Consider the following 13,301-nt stretch of genomic DNA (forward strand, 5'->3'; position numbering starts at 1 on the left):
GAGCAAGATAGGACTCTACAGGATATTAGCTAGGTTCATGCTGCACGCCAGAGGGAAGGCTCTGTGGCTGTGACAGAAGATGGCAACATGGCTGATAAGAGGCAACAGTATACACACATACACAAAGCAACTTCATGAGGGAAACTATGAAGACACTGAGTTTACAGCTAGAGGCAAAACCAAATAGTAAACAAGTCTGCGTAGGTCTGGGCTGCTGTGCTTTGGCATATGCAGTTGCAATCCTCTTTTTCAGTTTGACTACTTTTGAGTTTCCTGTTCATGTTTCTTTATTTTCCCCTATGGGCTGTATTTATTTCACTGAAAACAGCTTTTTCTGTCAGAGTACTGTATTGTGAAGTCTTTGGTGGCTTCTACAATGTAAGCACTGCTGCTTACAGACTGTCACCAACGCCTCCAGCAGACAGATGGGATGTGAGAGCACAGTGATACTACAAGCATTTTTAACTAGACTTCCCTCAACACCTTTCTTCACATCAAGGCGCTAACCTCCTCTTCAAGTACAAGCCATTATGCTGTGGATTGCAAGTGCTTATTCCTGATCTAAAAGTAATTTAGATTGAAGGTTGCTGGAGCCAGAATCCAGTTTAATTATAAAAATTGAACAGGTACTTCTACTCAATTAACAGTTCCAGACACAATTAGGTATCCAGCTGACAAATAGATTCGCTGTAAGAGATTCTGCAGCAAGCTGAGCGGCTCACTTGCTCCATTTCTGACACAGATTACCACAGCAAGAATTGTTTCACCAAACATCTCAGCTTCATACCTTAAACTCACAGCAAAGGTCTGGTCTGCAAATATTTAGGTACTTGTCCAAGTTTCCTAATGTAAGTAAACATTCATATAAACTGTTGTGTACAATTGTATATAAGAACTGACAAGTGTCAGGCATGTGCACTTGTAGGACAAAGCGTATGATCATGTTAGTTGGAAGACATTTCTCAGGTCATCTATACCAAAATCCTGCTCAAAGCAGGGCAAATTAACATCAGGTGGCTCAGGGCCACATCCAGTTGAGATTTTGGTGTCTTCAACAATGCAGATTCCATAACTTTCCTTAGCTTCTGCTCCAGATTCTAGCTACTTGTATAGTGACACTCTTTTCCTAACAAGAACTTTTCTCTGCTGCTCCTTTCCTATCCCTGTGCCCTCTAAGATGGGTCTGGCTCCATGTTCTGTATACCCTCCCATTGGATAGTTCAAGACAGAGGAAAGGTCTCCTTTAGTTTCTTCTTATAAGCAAACCCAGTTCTCCCTCCTCTTATCCTTTGTGCTCCAATTCTCTGATCCCAGTGGCATCCACTGTACTCACACCAGTGTGTCAGTGTCTTACTTCTACTGGGGTGCCCAAGACAGAACACCAGATGTGGTCTTACAATTACTGGAATACCCAGTCATATCTGCCCTTGTTAAACTTAATGGGGTTTAGTTCAGCTCATTTCTCTCACCTGTCAAGGAACCTCTGAATAGCAGCTGTGTCCTCCAGCATATCATAACCTACTTAGTAATACATGCTGCTCTTGATGGAAAAACCTATTGTGAAAACTCAGGGTCCTTACCTTTGTGGAAGCTACGGATTTTACAAGATGTACCGTGTGAATCCCTTTGCTCGGAACTTGCTACGTGCTCACACTAGCAGCTTTCTGAATGCTTTATGAATACAGAAGTGTTGCCTCTATTTTCTTCTATGGGTCTGAGCTCCTTCTGGCACCACCCAGGATGCACCAGGGCCCCATCTGACTGGTTTGGTCAGTGCACCAAGAAGTACCTAGGCCACAGAGGAGAACTGAAAAACCCACAACGCATAGGGACAATGCAGAAAGACACAGACTGATACCAAACTGAGACAACAAGAAGTGTTACAATTCAATTCAACAAATGCTGACAAGATTCAGATCAAGAATGTTTAACTATTTTATATTGATAAGAAAACCTGGGACAACGCATCATAATGGAAATCATTTCCAAAACTCTGTTCCATTACAGTCCACGTTTTGGTCTGATACTGGATAGAGACAACTTTTCTAGAAGTAACAGTTTCTCATCACATGAGAATTCTTATTTGTTTGTTTTGTAAAACCAGGACTAGACTAGTAACAATAGCGTAATTCACTGTTAAAGAACATCTACCATGATCTCCCATGAGACTTAAAAAGGGAACAAAAGTTTTAACACAAAATAATTCAAACAGATAAATCTTATGGCACATTTCAAAGGCTGACATCAAAGCAATTTTATGTAGACTCTTTTTATATAGTAAATAGTTACATATAATATCCATGACAAAAATATTACAGTTTCAGTATTTTATATCCAATCTAAATATAAGTGTTCAAAAGAAAATATTTTTACACCATTTCAGTAGTCACTTAGCTCAGTAGTTCGTTGTTATAATCCTTAATGTTTTCAGGAACTGGATGGAGCTATAAGCACAAAAACTCCCATTAAAGTTAATATATGACAAAGTTCCACTGCAACCCTCTGAAAAGCAAAGAGTTACATTAGAAGAAATTCAGACACAGAAGTACACTGAAATATGTTGTGTCCTACGCAGAGTTTGATACTCTACTGGTAAGAAACATGATGGTAACTTCACAAGGCACTCCGAATTAAACTACAGTAACTCCAGTCCACAAGCATTTCAGAATCTTGGTATTGTGCAGTATAAAAAAACCCAAACCAACCCCACACCTGTATTTATTCAGTATAAATTGGTTTAATCTCTGTCCTAGCCCCAGAGCAGTCAAATTATATTGCACTTATAAAATATTCTGTGTAGGCTGTGATAAAATCTAGTATTTACACACTGTGTTTGTTAAAGAACAATGCAATGTAAAATATTTTAAGAACCAAGATTTAACACTTATTCTTGTATTATTAATATAACCAGAGGCTACATTAAAAAAAAATATATGTCTATTTTATGAACTCCTATTCTAGAAACATTTTTGGTCCTTCAGAAAACTTGTGCTGCAATTCATGTTCACAACTGGTACCAATGCCAGCCTGAAATTGCAATAGTCACAATATTTAAATAAATAAAAACATGATTTCTGAAGAAGTAATAGCTTCGGAGTTCTGTAAACTGGCTGCTGAGGAAAGTCTGTAACAAGACTCAATTTGGCATACTGTGACTTTAATTGGCAATACCTTACAGTTATACAACCTCTGCCAGGGTAGAAAACAGTTTGGTAGGCACATCTTATAAATCTGTCTGGAAAAAGGACCCAAAAAATACTGACTGTTCCTTAGTTGTATGAATAATTAAAATGATCAAAGAGTAACATGATCCACTGAAACCAAAACTGACATTTATGTGATTTGGCGGTGGGGAGGGGGAGAAGGGAGGAGAAAATTATGTCTATTCTTTTTTAAATACAACCTAAAGGAAATGAACAAGCCATAAATGAATACATGATAAACATGAAGTACAGGACACAAAGGTTGGCAGAATAAAATGAGTATAATAAATTTATAGAAATACTGATCTAGACAGAACTGGTGGTGTAGCTGCAGCTCACCAGCAGACAATCATCATTTTTCAATCAAAATCTGAAGAAACTTTCTAAATCTGTGTTTGGTAAAACAAATTCAGTACAATGCACTAGCTCTGATGCAACTTTGCTGACATCTAGGTTGCCCTACGTTCCTGTTAAAACGTTAAGTGGTAACAAAAGAAAAGTAACAACAGCTGTAGCATTATACCTTTTATATATAAACATATGGATATGCATGTTCTAGAAATTCAAATGATGTCAGGAGGCCTCATAATCTGTGCTGGATATATTTTATATAGTACAGTTGTAGTTTACATGTTCAATTTCATGACATACCCAAAATGCTCTACACACGCACCTCTGTGCTTCTCTGTAATTTTTATTCAACACAGAATAGCATTCCTTTGGTTTTCGTCACTGAAAACCAGTGGTTTGAGAGAGCAAGAAAAAGCTATTTGCAGGATTTTGTGGAAAACATGAGATTTGCTCTTTCTGATTGTTACTGACTGATGAAATGATTAAATGTTTCTGTTCAAAACCATGAACCATGTTGGTAAGCTTTCTGTTAGAGACTAAGAACTGTCACAATACCTAATATAAATGCCTCCTCTGTGTAATTAATTGAGCCTTCAAAGAGCAACTAAAAATCCTCCAGTTCAGAAGCCTACCCTTTCTCACTGCCAGTACAGAAAGATTTTCCTGCAAGTGGTAATGAAAATTCCTCTCCCTTTCCACAGTACAGAATTAGAGGAATATCCAGTGCTATGCCTAATTAAACTTCTGTCCCATCACTAACAAACTGCAAGCAAAGATGAATGTTGTTTGAGAGGAAAAAACCAAATACTAATATCAAGGACTGACATAGCTCATTAAATAACTACAGTGTGATTTGTCCATAAGTTAAACAGTTAAGCTGCAACTGTACTATACTTTATGATATACATTAAACTTAATTGTAACTAGGTTAACAGCCACATTTGCCTTTTTCTTGCTCGTCATTCAGTTGTTCTGTAGAGCTGTGCCCATTGGAGCGTACCACCCCTTCTGGGATCCAGGATTTATCCACACACCGTTCCATGCGCTTCATAATGAGGTCAAGCAGAGTTTCAATAGCTTTGCTTACATTATTCCCGTTAGCTGCACTGGTTTCAAAATATGGTATTCTGCAGAAGACAAAACCCACAAACTTGCATCATACAATTTATATTCATAGGAGAAAATACATGATTGCTGCCATATACTAAGAAATCACATAAACACTGTTACTGCATAGCAGAAACACGTAAAATGGTCAGTGGTCTGAAACCCAAAATAAACTAATGAAATGGTTGACTCTGTAGGTAAGACAGAAGGAAAAGCTTTAATGTACATCCTGAAGTCCACAACCTAGAGAAGCATCTGTCAGTATGAGTTCCCAAAGTTATGCTCCTGATGTCTGCTTTTTTCAGCCCTGTTCCCCACAAGAGATACAATTACTTTATGTGCCCTTGTGTGCATAAGCGTTCTCCTTACCAACTTCTACCTACACCAGGTAGGGAATCATTGCAAGAGAGTAACGCTGTAATGCAGAGTCCCCTGCAGGCAAGGCAGTAAAGACTCCTAATGCAATATTCTTACTACAAAAGGTGACTGTTTCTTGTGTCGACAACTATAAACTCACATTAAAAATAAAAAGTCTCAGTGCTCAGACGACTTATTTCTTTGTTAATCAAAGTCTCTGGGCACCTTGGAATTGAAAATACACTGCTACTTTTCATAATTGTTGTGGATCAGGGAGTCAAAATGGCTTTGACCCTCTGTGCTCAGAGGGTGCAGAGGCTAGCACCACAGGGTGGTGCTAGAGCGGCTGCATTAGTGTTCCTCCCCAGGGGACCGATACAATCACTTCAGTTTTAACTATTTCTTACTCAACTTGCAAGATTCAATGGATGGTAAAAATATTATTCTACTGTTGCAGGGTGAAGGCCTCCTGCAACCATTTTCAGAATACATCACCTATCAGTACAAGACTTTTCCACAGAAAGAGGGTATTCACTATCTCACACTTTAGTTACCAGAAAACTGGTTTTGCTGCAACAGGATTTACCTTGCTTCCCCTCAGGAATAAATGACTCTTAGCAGCTATCCCTTCTTACCTTTACAGGGCAGAGAACTTTTTAACTGTCTACAGATTGGACATGATCTGTACCTCTGATTTTATTCCTAAATTAGGTTGGCATTTTAAGTCACAAAGAAGCAGTTCAGAAATTATTTCAAAGTCACACACAAAACGATCTCTTTCAAATCTTTAAGAAACGGCCACATGCAATCTGCTACTGTTTAAAAGTTTTTGCTCTTTCACAAGCAGCTGGTTAAAATACCACATACACTTACTGCTGTTCGTGTGACATCGACATCAAACAAGCATTTTCACAGGGGAAGGAAAAAGAAAGAACATAGTATTGCACTAAATCTATTTGTCTCTAATAGACAGCTTCTGATCTGCCTCCCATGAGTTTTCAAGGTCAAGGAAAGCTAACTTGTGACTATGTAATAAGAAATAACATGGCACAACAGGACTAGACCTGCAGAGCAAGGCAGTTAGCACTGAGGACTAGTGTTCACACAATGCATGTTTTGTGGGCTTTACTCCGGATCAGCTCTGATCTGCTCCTCCAGACAGGATGCAGATTACAAGTTGGAGCACATTGTCTAGTTTAGTTTTCACTTGAGAAGGAATCCAGTTCACATGCTAGAAACCTGCTCCACTGTGTGATTCAAATCACAGTAAATGCATCAGAAGAAATGCTTCAAAAGTGCACTTCTGATTCACACTGAAATGCAAACATAATCACGAGAGAAATTCCATGGAAGAGTTAAGTGTGTATAAAAGTACTATGGGATTAATTAGTATTCGATAGTAACAAAGATTTCAAGTAGTTCCTTTAAGGACATGGGGAAGGGCAAGGTTACCCTGTCTTCCTGCTGTCTGACTTGGCTTTCAAACTCCCTGGGAGTCTGTGAGAATGCAGATGGCCTGTAAGAAACCATGACTGACCCCTCTGAGGATAAGTCACCAGGAATGCACCTAAGGTACAGTCCTAACAAAATTGCTTGAACAGTTGAAGGAAGATTGAATGGGGAAACAGTGATTTAGACCAGAACTCCTCTTCTGTGGGAGCCATCCAAACACTGGTGAATGGGTCCCAAGGCTCTCAAAGACACTCAGGCCTCGTGTTTCCACAGCCATGCCAGAGACAATGGCTACCTCAGAATGAACCGTAGAACAACTCACCTCATAAATCATTGCTTGGTATTATTTTTGCTTTCCCTACAGTCTGATATGACACTCATCACATCACCAAATACTCTGTTGGATTCCACTTTGTAAGAGACAAGGGTTTTCTGTGCCTCACAGAAAGCCACAGCACAGGCAAGATTAAACAATTAGGACCACCCCCCCCTTCTTTCAACTGAATCTCCAGCTAAATTATATCCCTTTTCCAGAATGTTTGTGAAAATTCACTTTGTTCACTGCCAAGGAGATTAACCCGTCTCCAGTGCAAGATTGCTGCAATACTAAGTATGAATTTTTAGGCAGTGCAGAAAACATTAATCTCCTGACAGAAAAAAAGCTATCGTACTGGCCAGTTAAGCACTCTAAAATGCCTATTCTCACAATAACCTTTGAGTATACAGAAAAGTTTCATTCTGCTTTAAACACAGCAATAACTGGAAGGAAGTCAGTTACCCATATTTTCCGGCAAGTTCCTTTGCTTCTTCTTCTTTCACCACTCTTTGGTCTTCCAGATCACTCTTGTTTCCACATAATACAATGTCAGGGTTTTCACAATATGCATGCATCTGTAGCTGACCTAACAGCAACAATATGAATAGAGGTCACAATTTGTTGTCACACATGAAGCTCGCTAAGAACACTACCACATTTCAGGGGATACAAAGTCCTTCAGGAAAATGACTCTTTGAAAGACAGAAAACAGTATGTTCTCTGGTACCTCAAAGGACTTCAGCTATTGCTCTGAGGAGCCAGAGAACAGGTGGTCATCTACTATCACGTACCCAGTGAAAAAGCCGGGGGAGCACAAGCCTGACAAAGCTAGCATGAAGCTGTCTTTGTAACTTCAGGAGTTATGCTCACCAAGCATCTTCAGTGAGCTGCCAAGAAAGGACATACTTCCCCCTCCTAAAGGATGATGGACTCTGGGAACTCCTGTCTAGATACACCAGCCTAGTAACATTCACCTTCCATTAAGTTTAGCTGAGACAGCTTGAGTCAAAATAGAGTTTTGCATAGGCTTTCCACGCAATAAAATTACTGAATATCAGAGTCAGGGATATGATTTTCTCTCAGCTTGCTTTTATCTACGTTAAGATTCAAGTTCAGTTGGCAAGGCTGAATTTCAGGTAAGCACTAGAAGCCACTACCAGCAGCTACTATAATTATGAATGTAACATTTTCTTTCTTCTACTGAGAAAGCTATAAGATAGAAACAGTATTTCCAGTTCTATTTGTCAGTGAGACTCTGTATTTATAAAAAAACAACCCTCTCCCCACCCATGCTAAGAAAGAAAGAAAAAAGAAACGCCATACTTATCCAGTTCCTGACATTCAGAAAGCTTTGCTCATTTGTCAGATCAAAGAGTAGAAGAAACCCCATGGCATCTCTGAAGAAAGCTGTTGTCAGGCTACGAAACCTAGACCAGCAAAAGTAAATTAGTTGGTTCATCTGACAACTTACTTTGAAAATATAATTGCATAGAGGCATAAAACTGAGGTAATTTAAGACTGAGTTAGCTGGAATTAAATATTAATCATAATTGTTTTGCTGATGTAGGGACTGCATAACAAGAACTTCTAACATTACTATGGTCTAATCAAGGCCTAAGGAAGTCAAGGAGACACTTCACTCTCACATGAGAATGACTTTAGACAAAGTCTTCTACTATAAAGCATGATTTGATCAAGATTCAGGAATTTGGTCCCTAATCACATCAGTTCTTGAGACTACCAACCACTACATTACTAGTCTTTTGATAGACAAATAGAGAAGAATCTTTTGAGGTGTTTTCATCTGTCTGACTTTCCCAAGACCTCAACATACTTGCAGAAATTTAAGGAAAACTGAAAGGGAAAAAAAGCTTTAAAAGCACCTCTATGTGTTGGTTATGAATAAATAAACTGAAAGTTTCCAAAAGCCAAAAAGCAACAATTACAGTTTTAATGTTCTACAGTCGGAAATTACAATTGTAATTTAATGGGTATTCATAGGAAACTTTCTACTGCTATTAAAATGAAAGTAAGCACACTTTCCCATCCCAAGTCATACAATTAAAATGTAACAATCAATAAAGAGAATTAATGTACTCTGTCCCATTCACAACCAGCTTGATGACCCGTGCCTTACTTGCTAGGTGTGGGATGGAACATACCTTTCCTGCCCTGCAGTATCCCAGAGCTGAAGATGTATCCTCTGTCCTCTGCCACCAATGCCATCTGGCCCATTGGGTCTATATACCTGTACAAGGTAAATTTGCAAGACTGAATGTTAGCGGTCCAGCCTCTACAGAACACAAAATAACTGACAATTTAAGTCTCTAAATGCAGCAAAACTAGCACTGTCAATGAAAAGATCTCAAGTCCAACTCAATCCATCTGCTTTATAAGACAAAAATAATATGGCATGCACTTTAATTTTGCATCCAACTGAATATTTAAAAATAAGGGTAAAAGTGAAATTGGCAGTTTCATCACACAACTTTTAGTATTTTTGTTTTCTGTTTAACTGTTATCTTGTATCAAATTGCTTTACTTCCATCTTGTGTTCAAATTAAAATATAAGAAAGCAACAATGGGATCCTGCAACCACGCAACATACTTGTACTACTACAGAACTTCATTAGCAAACAGAATTTACTCACAATGACATCTTATCTTAGCTGCCAAAAAATTGCTGAAAAAGAGCTGAGGGTAGATCTTATCATATCATAGCTTAAAAAGCAGAAAATGGATACTAATAATAAAAGCTGAAGTGTTTACTCAGCATGAAAATATAAATAAGGGCATCTGTTAGCTTTGGAAGGATCAGATAGGAATTGATTAATTTCTTGTTTAGAATACCTCATTATTAGGTCATCTTCTTTACTTTCAACTGCTGTTGTACCCATGTTTGTAACTCTTGTTATCTTATCTTTAGAGACATACAAACTTGCTGAATTTGTGGATTATATGATTCAGGTTGTGAAACCTAAGTCTTAGCCTGAGTTATCAAATGCACTGATCAAGTAAACACACCATGTTCAGTATCCCACAAAAGGAACACTGACTTCTTGAAGAGATTAGCTTTGCATTTCACTGAGATGGTTACTGCTTGCACTACTGTGGTGCAAGTCATCCATCAAAAGCCAGCCTGCACAATGCTCTTTACAGGTTTCTGGATGCTTGGTAAATCATCAGACTACACCGAAAGGCAATCTAATACTTCCATGTACAAATGAAAACCACTTGTGCTGTACCAATTTCTCAGTGCAATAAGGACTCACAGCCAGTTAGTTATCTTAATGCAGTGCTCAATTCATAATCAAAAGTACATTTCCCTAGTTTGATAAAATTCAGAAGTTTTAAAAGAAAAAACAAACCACCTACTACCTGATTTTTCACAATTCTTCTCTGGTAGCTGCTTAGAAAGCCAGTTCAGCTCAATGTATTGTGCTATCCCGTTTCATTCAGATGTTTTAAAACTGTCTTAAAAAGCAACTCTGCAGTCTTTGTTCACTAGCCATTTGAGTTCACAAGCAGCAAAACCACTTTTACTACAGTTCAATCCTTCCTCATAGAGGTCAACAATAAAAGTGCTACTCCAGGTACTATAAGCACAACTCACAGTAGGTACACTCATCGACACTTCCTGAGCAGTAAGAAATCGTTACTTAGAATTGGGTCTTCTCATTTTAACTTTGGGGGAAAATGAGAGGGACAAGACACGATAACAAAAATAACCAGGTCCTTGTCACAAGTTTAAGTCCACGGTAACTACTGACTGCATGCCTACATGTAAGGATTGGCAGTTTAGATTTAAAAAAACCCAGATTCTACCCATCACCAGACCAGATACCATTTGAAAGTAGCACAGCATTTGTGAAAACTCACCACTCTCTTTTCCCGAAAGTCGATGCCCACCGTTGTGATAAATTTGGAATTGAACTTGCCATCTGTATACTGGTAAAGAAGGCTGGTCTTTCCTACTCCAGAATCACCAAGTGCTAGGAATTTTATGAGGTAATCATAGTCCCCATCAGACATAGTGAGAATTCAGGACACACCTTAAAAAGCAAAACGAAAAGGATTAGTCAGTCAACAACTCTGCCAAGGCTTCTTTTGACAAATGCTTAAAATACAAATCACTACTTGAGGTACAAAGCATCCACCAGTGAATTCAGTTCTGTACTCTCTTACACTGATTTCACCTGAAACTCCCAGTTATGCCCATTGTCAGTATCAAATTCAGCTGTGGCTGAAAAAGTGCACAGGTGATTTTATTATATTCCTCTTACTAGAAAGAGAAAGCAACACACAATTTTAACTTCTTCAGAAAGACTGAAAAATCAAGGTCAAAGTACTCAAGCCGTCTAGAACATGAACTGCAGAACTGCCTTTAATCTGCGTGGAAGCTGACAAAAGGTACTTAAATGTAACAGCAGTGCAATTCTGATCTCACTTTCACTGTGATATTATTAACTATTAAATAAAAATGACAATGATTTTCTATTAATAGTTACTTTTCAGTCTTGAAAATGGTTTTCATTTTTTCATACAAAGAGGGAAATTAACCCTGCTAGATTTTGGTTTTGTTCTTGGTTTTGGGGGGTATTTATGTTGTTTTAAAACTGTGGAAATTGCTCCTGTAAAGTTTTTATCATTATGCTAGCTAATCATTTAAACTAAATCTTCATCATCAATCATCATAAAACAACACACATGTTTTCCTGTGGCCTACACACATTTTCTCTCTATTCTTTTTGTGCCTTTGAAAAAATAACCATATTAAATACAGCCTGATTGAAAATCAGTAACAGCTAGAATGTGTAACAAAAATCACTGGCAAATATCCCATATGCTAGAAAGAATGATGTAAGTGCACTAGTACTTTCCTGTTGAGTAGCTACTGAGCCTCTCTTCCCCCAAAATAAACAGTAGACAGCTGCCTTGTGTTCAAAGACATGAACACGAAAAGATAACCCTAAAATAACCATTCTAGAAAGCAACAGAAATCTGGCATTCTCTTATGAAGGAGGGAAACAGATATAAAAGATAAGATAGATGATAAAAAAGTAAGAATTTTAAAAAGTAAAATATGGCATTTTAACTGTAAGTATTATTGGAATTATTTGTAGCTTGAAATAGCTTTGATTTTATTCAAATCAAACACTGTGGTAGTCTGCATCAATGGCAAAAACACCAACAAATTTCTTAAATACCAACTCACAGCTTGAGGTTTGGAACAAACTCAGTACCTCAATGTGTGGGTGTTAATCACCACCACTAAGCTAAAACCATAATTATCTTCAAAGCTTCAACTTTATGTTAGTAATGCTCCTGGTTACACGACATAACTGTGCTTAGCTGATTTAGCCATGACTGGACTTACCACAGTCAACTGCACACAATGATCAGATTTATGCCCAGATACCTCCAACTGAAGTCAGTGGAAAGCATCTGATGCTGTTTTGCAATTTCCAGTTTTGAGTCTTCCTTTCCCACATTTTGCGTTATGACTTCAATGACAGTAAAACCTTGCAGGAAAGGCGTTTTAGGTGTCACAGTTCACACTACCTTACCACAGATAGCTGATTTACTTTCCACTAGTATGTTTAATACAAAGTTTTTCAGTAATGGTGTGTTCAACACAAAAGTGTGTCTTCAATGGTGTCTTCAATATCAGAAGGACAGGGACCTGATGGAGTAAGTCCATAGGCAGGCCGCAAGGATGATCAGGGGGCTGGATCACCTCCCATATGAAGACAGGCAAAGAAAGCTGGGGCTGTTCAGCCTGGAGAAAAGCTGCATGGAGACCTCATAGCAGCCTTCCAGTGTCTGAAGGGGGCCTACAAGGATACTGGAGAGGGACTCTTCGTCAGGTACTGTAGTGATAGGACAAGGGGTAAAGGGTTCAAACTTAAACAGGGGAAGTTCAGGTTAGATATCAGGAAGAAGTTCTTTACTGTGAGGGTGGTGAAGCACTGGAACAGGTTGCCCAAAGAACTGGTAAATGCTCCATCCCTGGCAGTCTCGAAAGCCAGGCTGGACAGAGCCTTTGGGTGACATGGCCTAGGGTGACGTGTCTCTGCCCATGGCAGGGGGCTTGGAACTAGATGATCTTAAGGTCCTTTCCAACCCAAACCATTCTATGATTCTATGAATAGAATAAAAGATTGAAACAAAAAAGCCTGCAGTAATAATTATCAGTGTTTCACATAAATACACAACCGCATGCTTGCATCAACCACAAGGTCTGAAAGAGCAGAATATTCCAAGTAAGCAAGTTGAAAAGGCAGCCAACGCTGACATAAGAATATTTTTCGAACAAACTAAATGCCCTGCTCCATTAGAAACACTCACACATACCAGCAAAAGGTTTTTAGGGGGTTTTGTTTTGTTTTTTAAAGCCAACCCCCTGTTGGGGAAGGAAAAAACCCGAGTATAATCAGACTGCCTACCTTGTAGCTCTACAAAGTCTTTTCATTGAAATGCACTAGAAGACAGGGAAAAGTATTTTAAATAGCAAA

The 13,301-nt window shown here is 38.5% G+C and overlaps 1 protein-coding gene across 7 annotated transcripts in view; it reads right to left on the reverse strand.

The window, feature by feature from the left end:
• Positions 1 to 2,239: 2,239 nt before the first annotated feature.
• RAB27A (RAB27A, member RAS oncogene family) overlaps positions 2,240 to 13,301 on the reverse strand; it is a 36,393-nt gene continuing 25,331 nt past the window's right edge. For 5 of the 7 annotated variants that reach the window (XM_061347455.1, XM_061347450.1, XM_061347449.1 and 2 more), the window contains 5 exons: positions 10,666 to 10,838; positions 8,949 to 9,034; positions 8,110 to 8,213; positions 7,249 to 7,372; positions 2,240 to 4,681 (listed from right to left, as the gene is read on the reverse strand). In XM_061347455.1, coding sequence (XP_061203439.1) covers positions 4,483 to 4,681; positions 7,249 to 7,372; positions 8,110 to 8,213; positions 8,949 to 9,034; positions 10,666 to 10,818 — 666 coding nt within the window. In that variant the 5' untranslated portion in view covers positions 10,819 to 10,838 and the 3' untranslated portion in view covers positions 2,240 to 4,482. Of the gene's footprint in view, positions 4,682 to 7,248; positions 7,373 to 8,109; positions 8,214 to 8,948; positions 9,035 to 10,665; positions 10,839 to 13,232; positions 13,268 to 13,301 lie in introns of all 7 variants that reach the window. The other 2 variants (XM_061347452.1, XM_061347451.1) reach the window with 1 other exon arrangement.

The sequence above is a fragment of the Neopsephotus bourkii genome, unplaced genomic scaffold (assembly GCF_033783945.1).
Source record: "Neopsephotus bourkii isolate Nb327-2 ecotype Australia unplaced genomic scaffold, CSIRO-AGI_Nbou_v1 NB_318, whole genome shotgun sequence".
In the NCBI taxonomy this organism is placed as follows: domain Eukaryota; kingdom Metazoa; phylum Chordata; class Aves; order Psittaciformes; family Psittacidae; genus Neopsephotus; species Neopsephotus bourkii.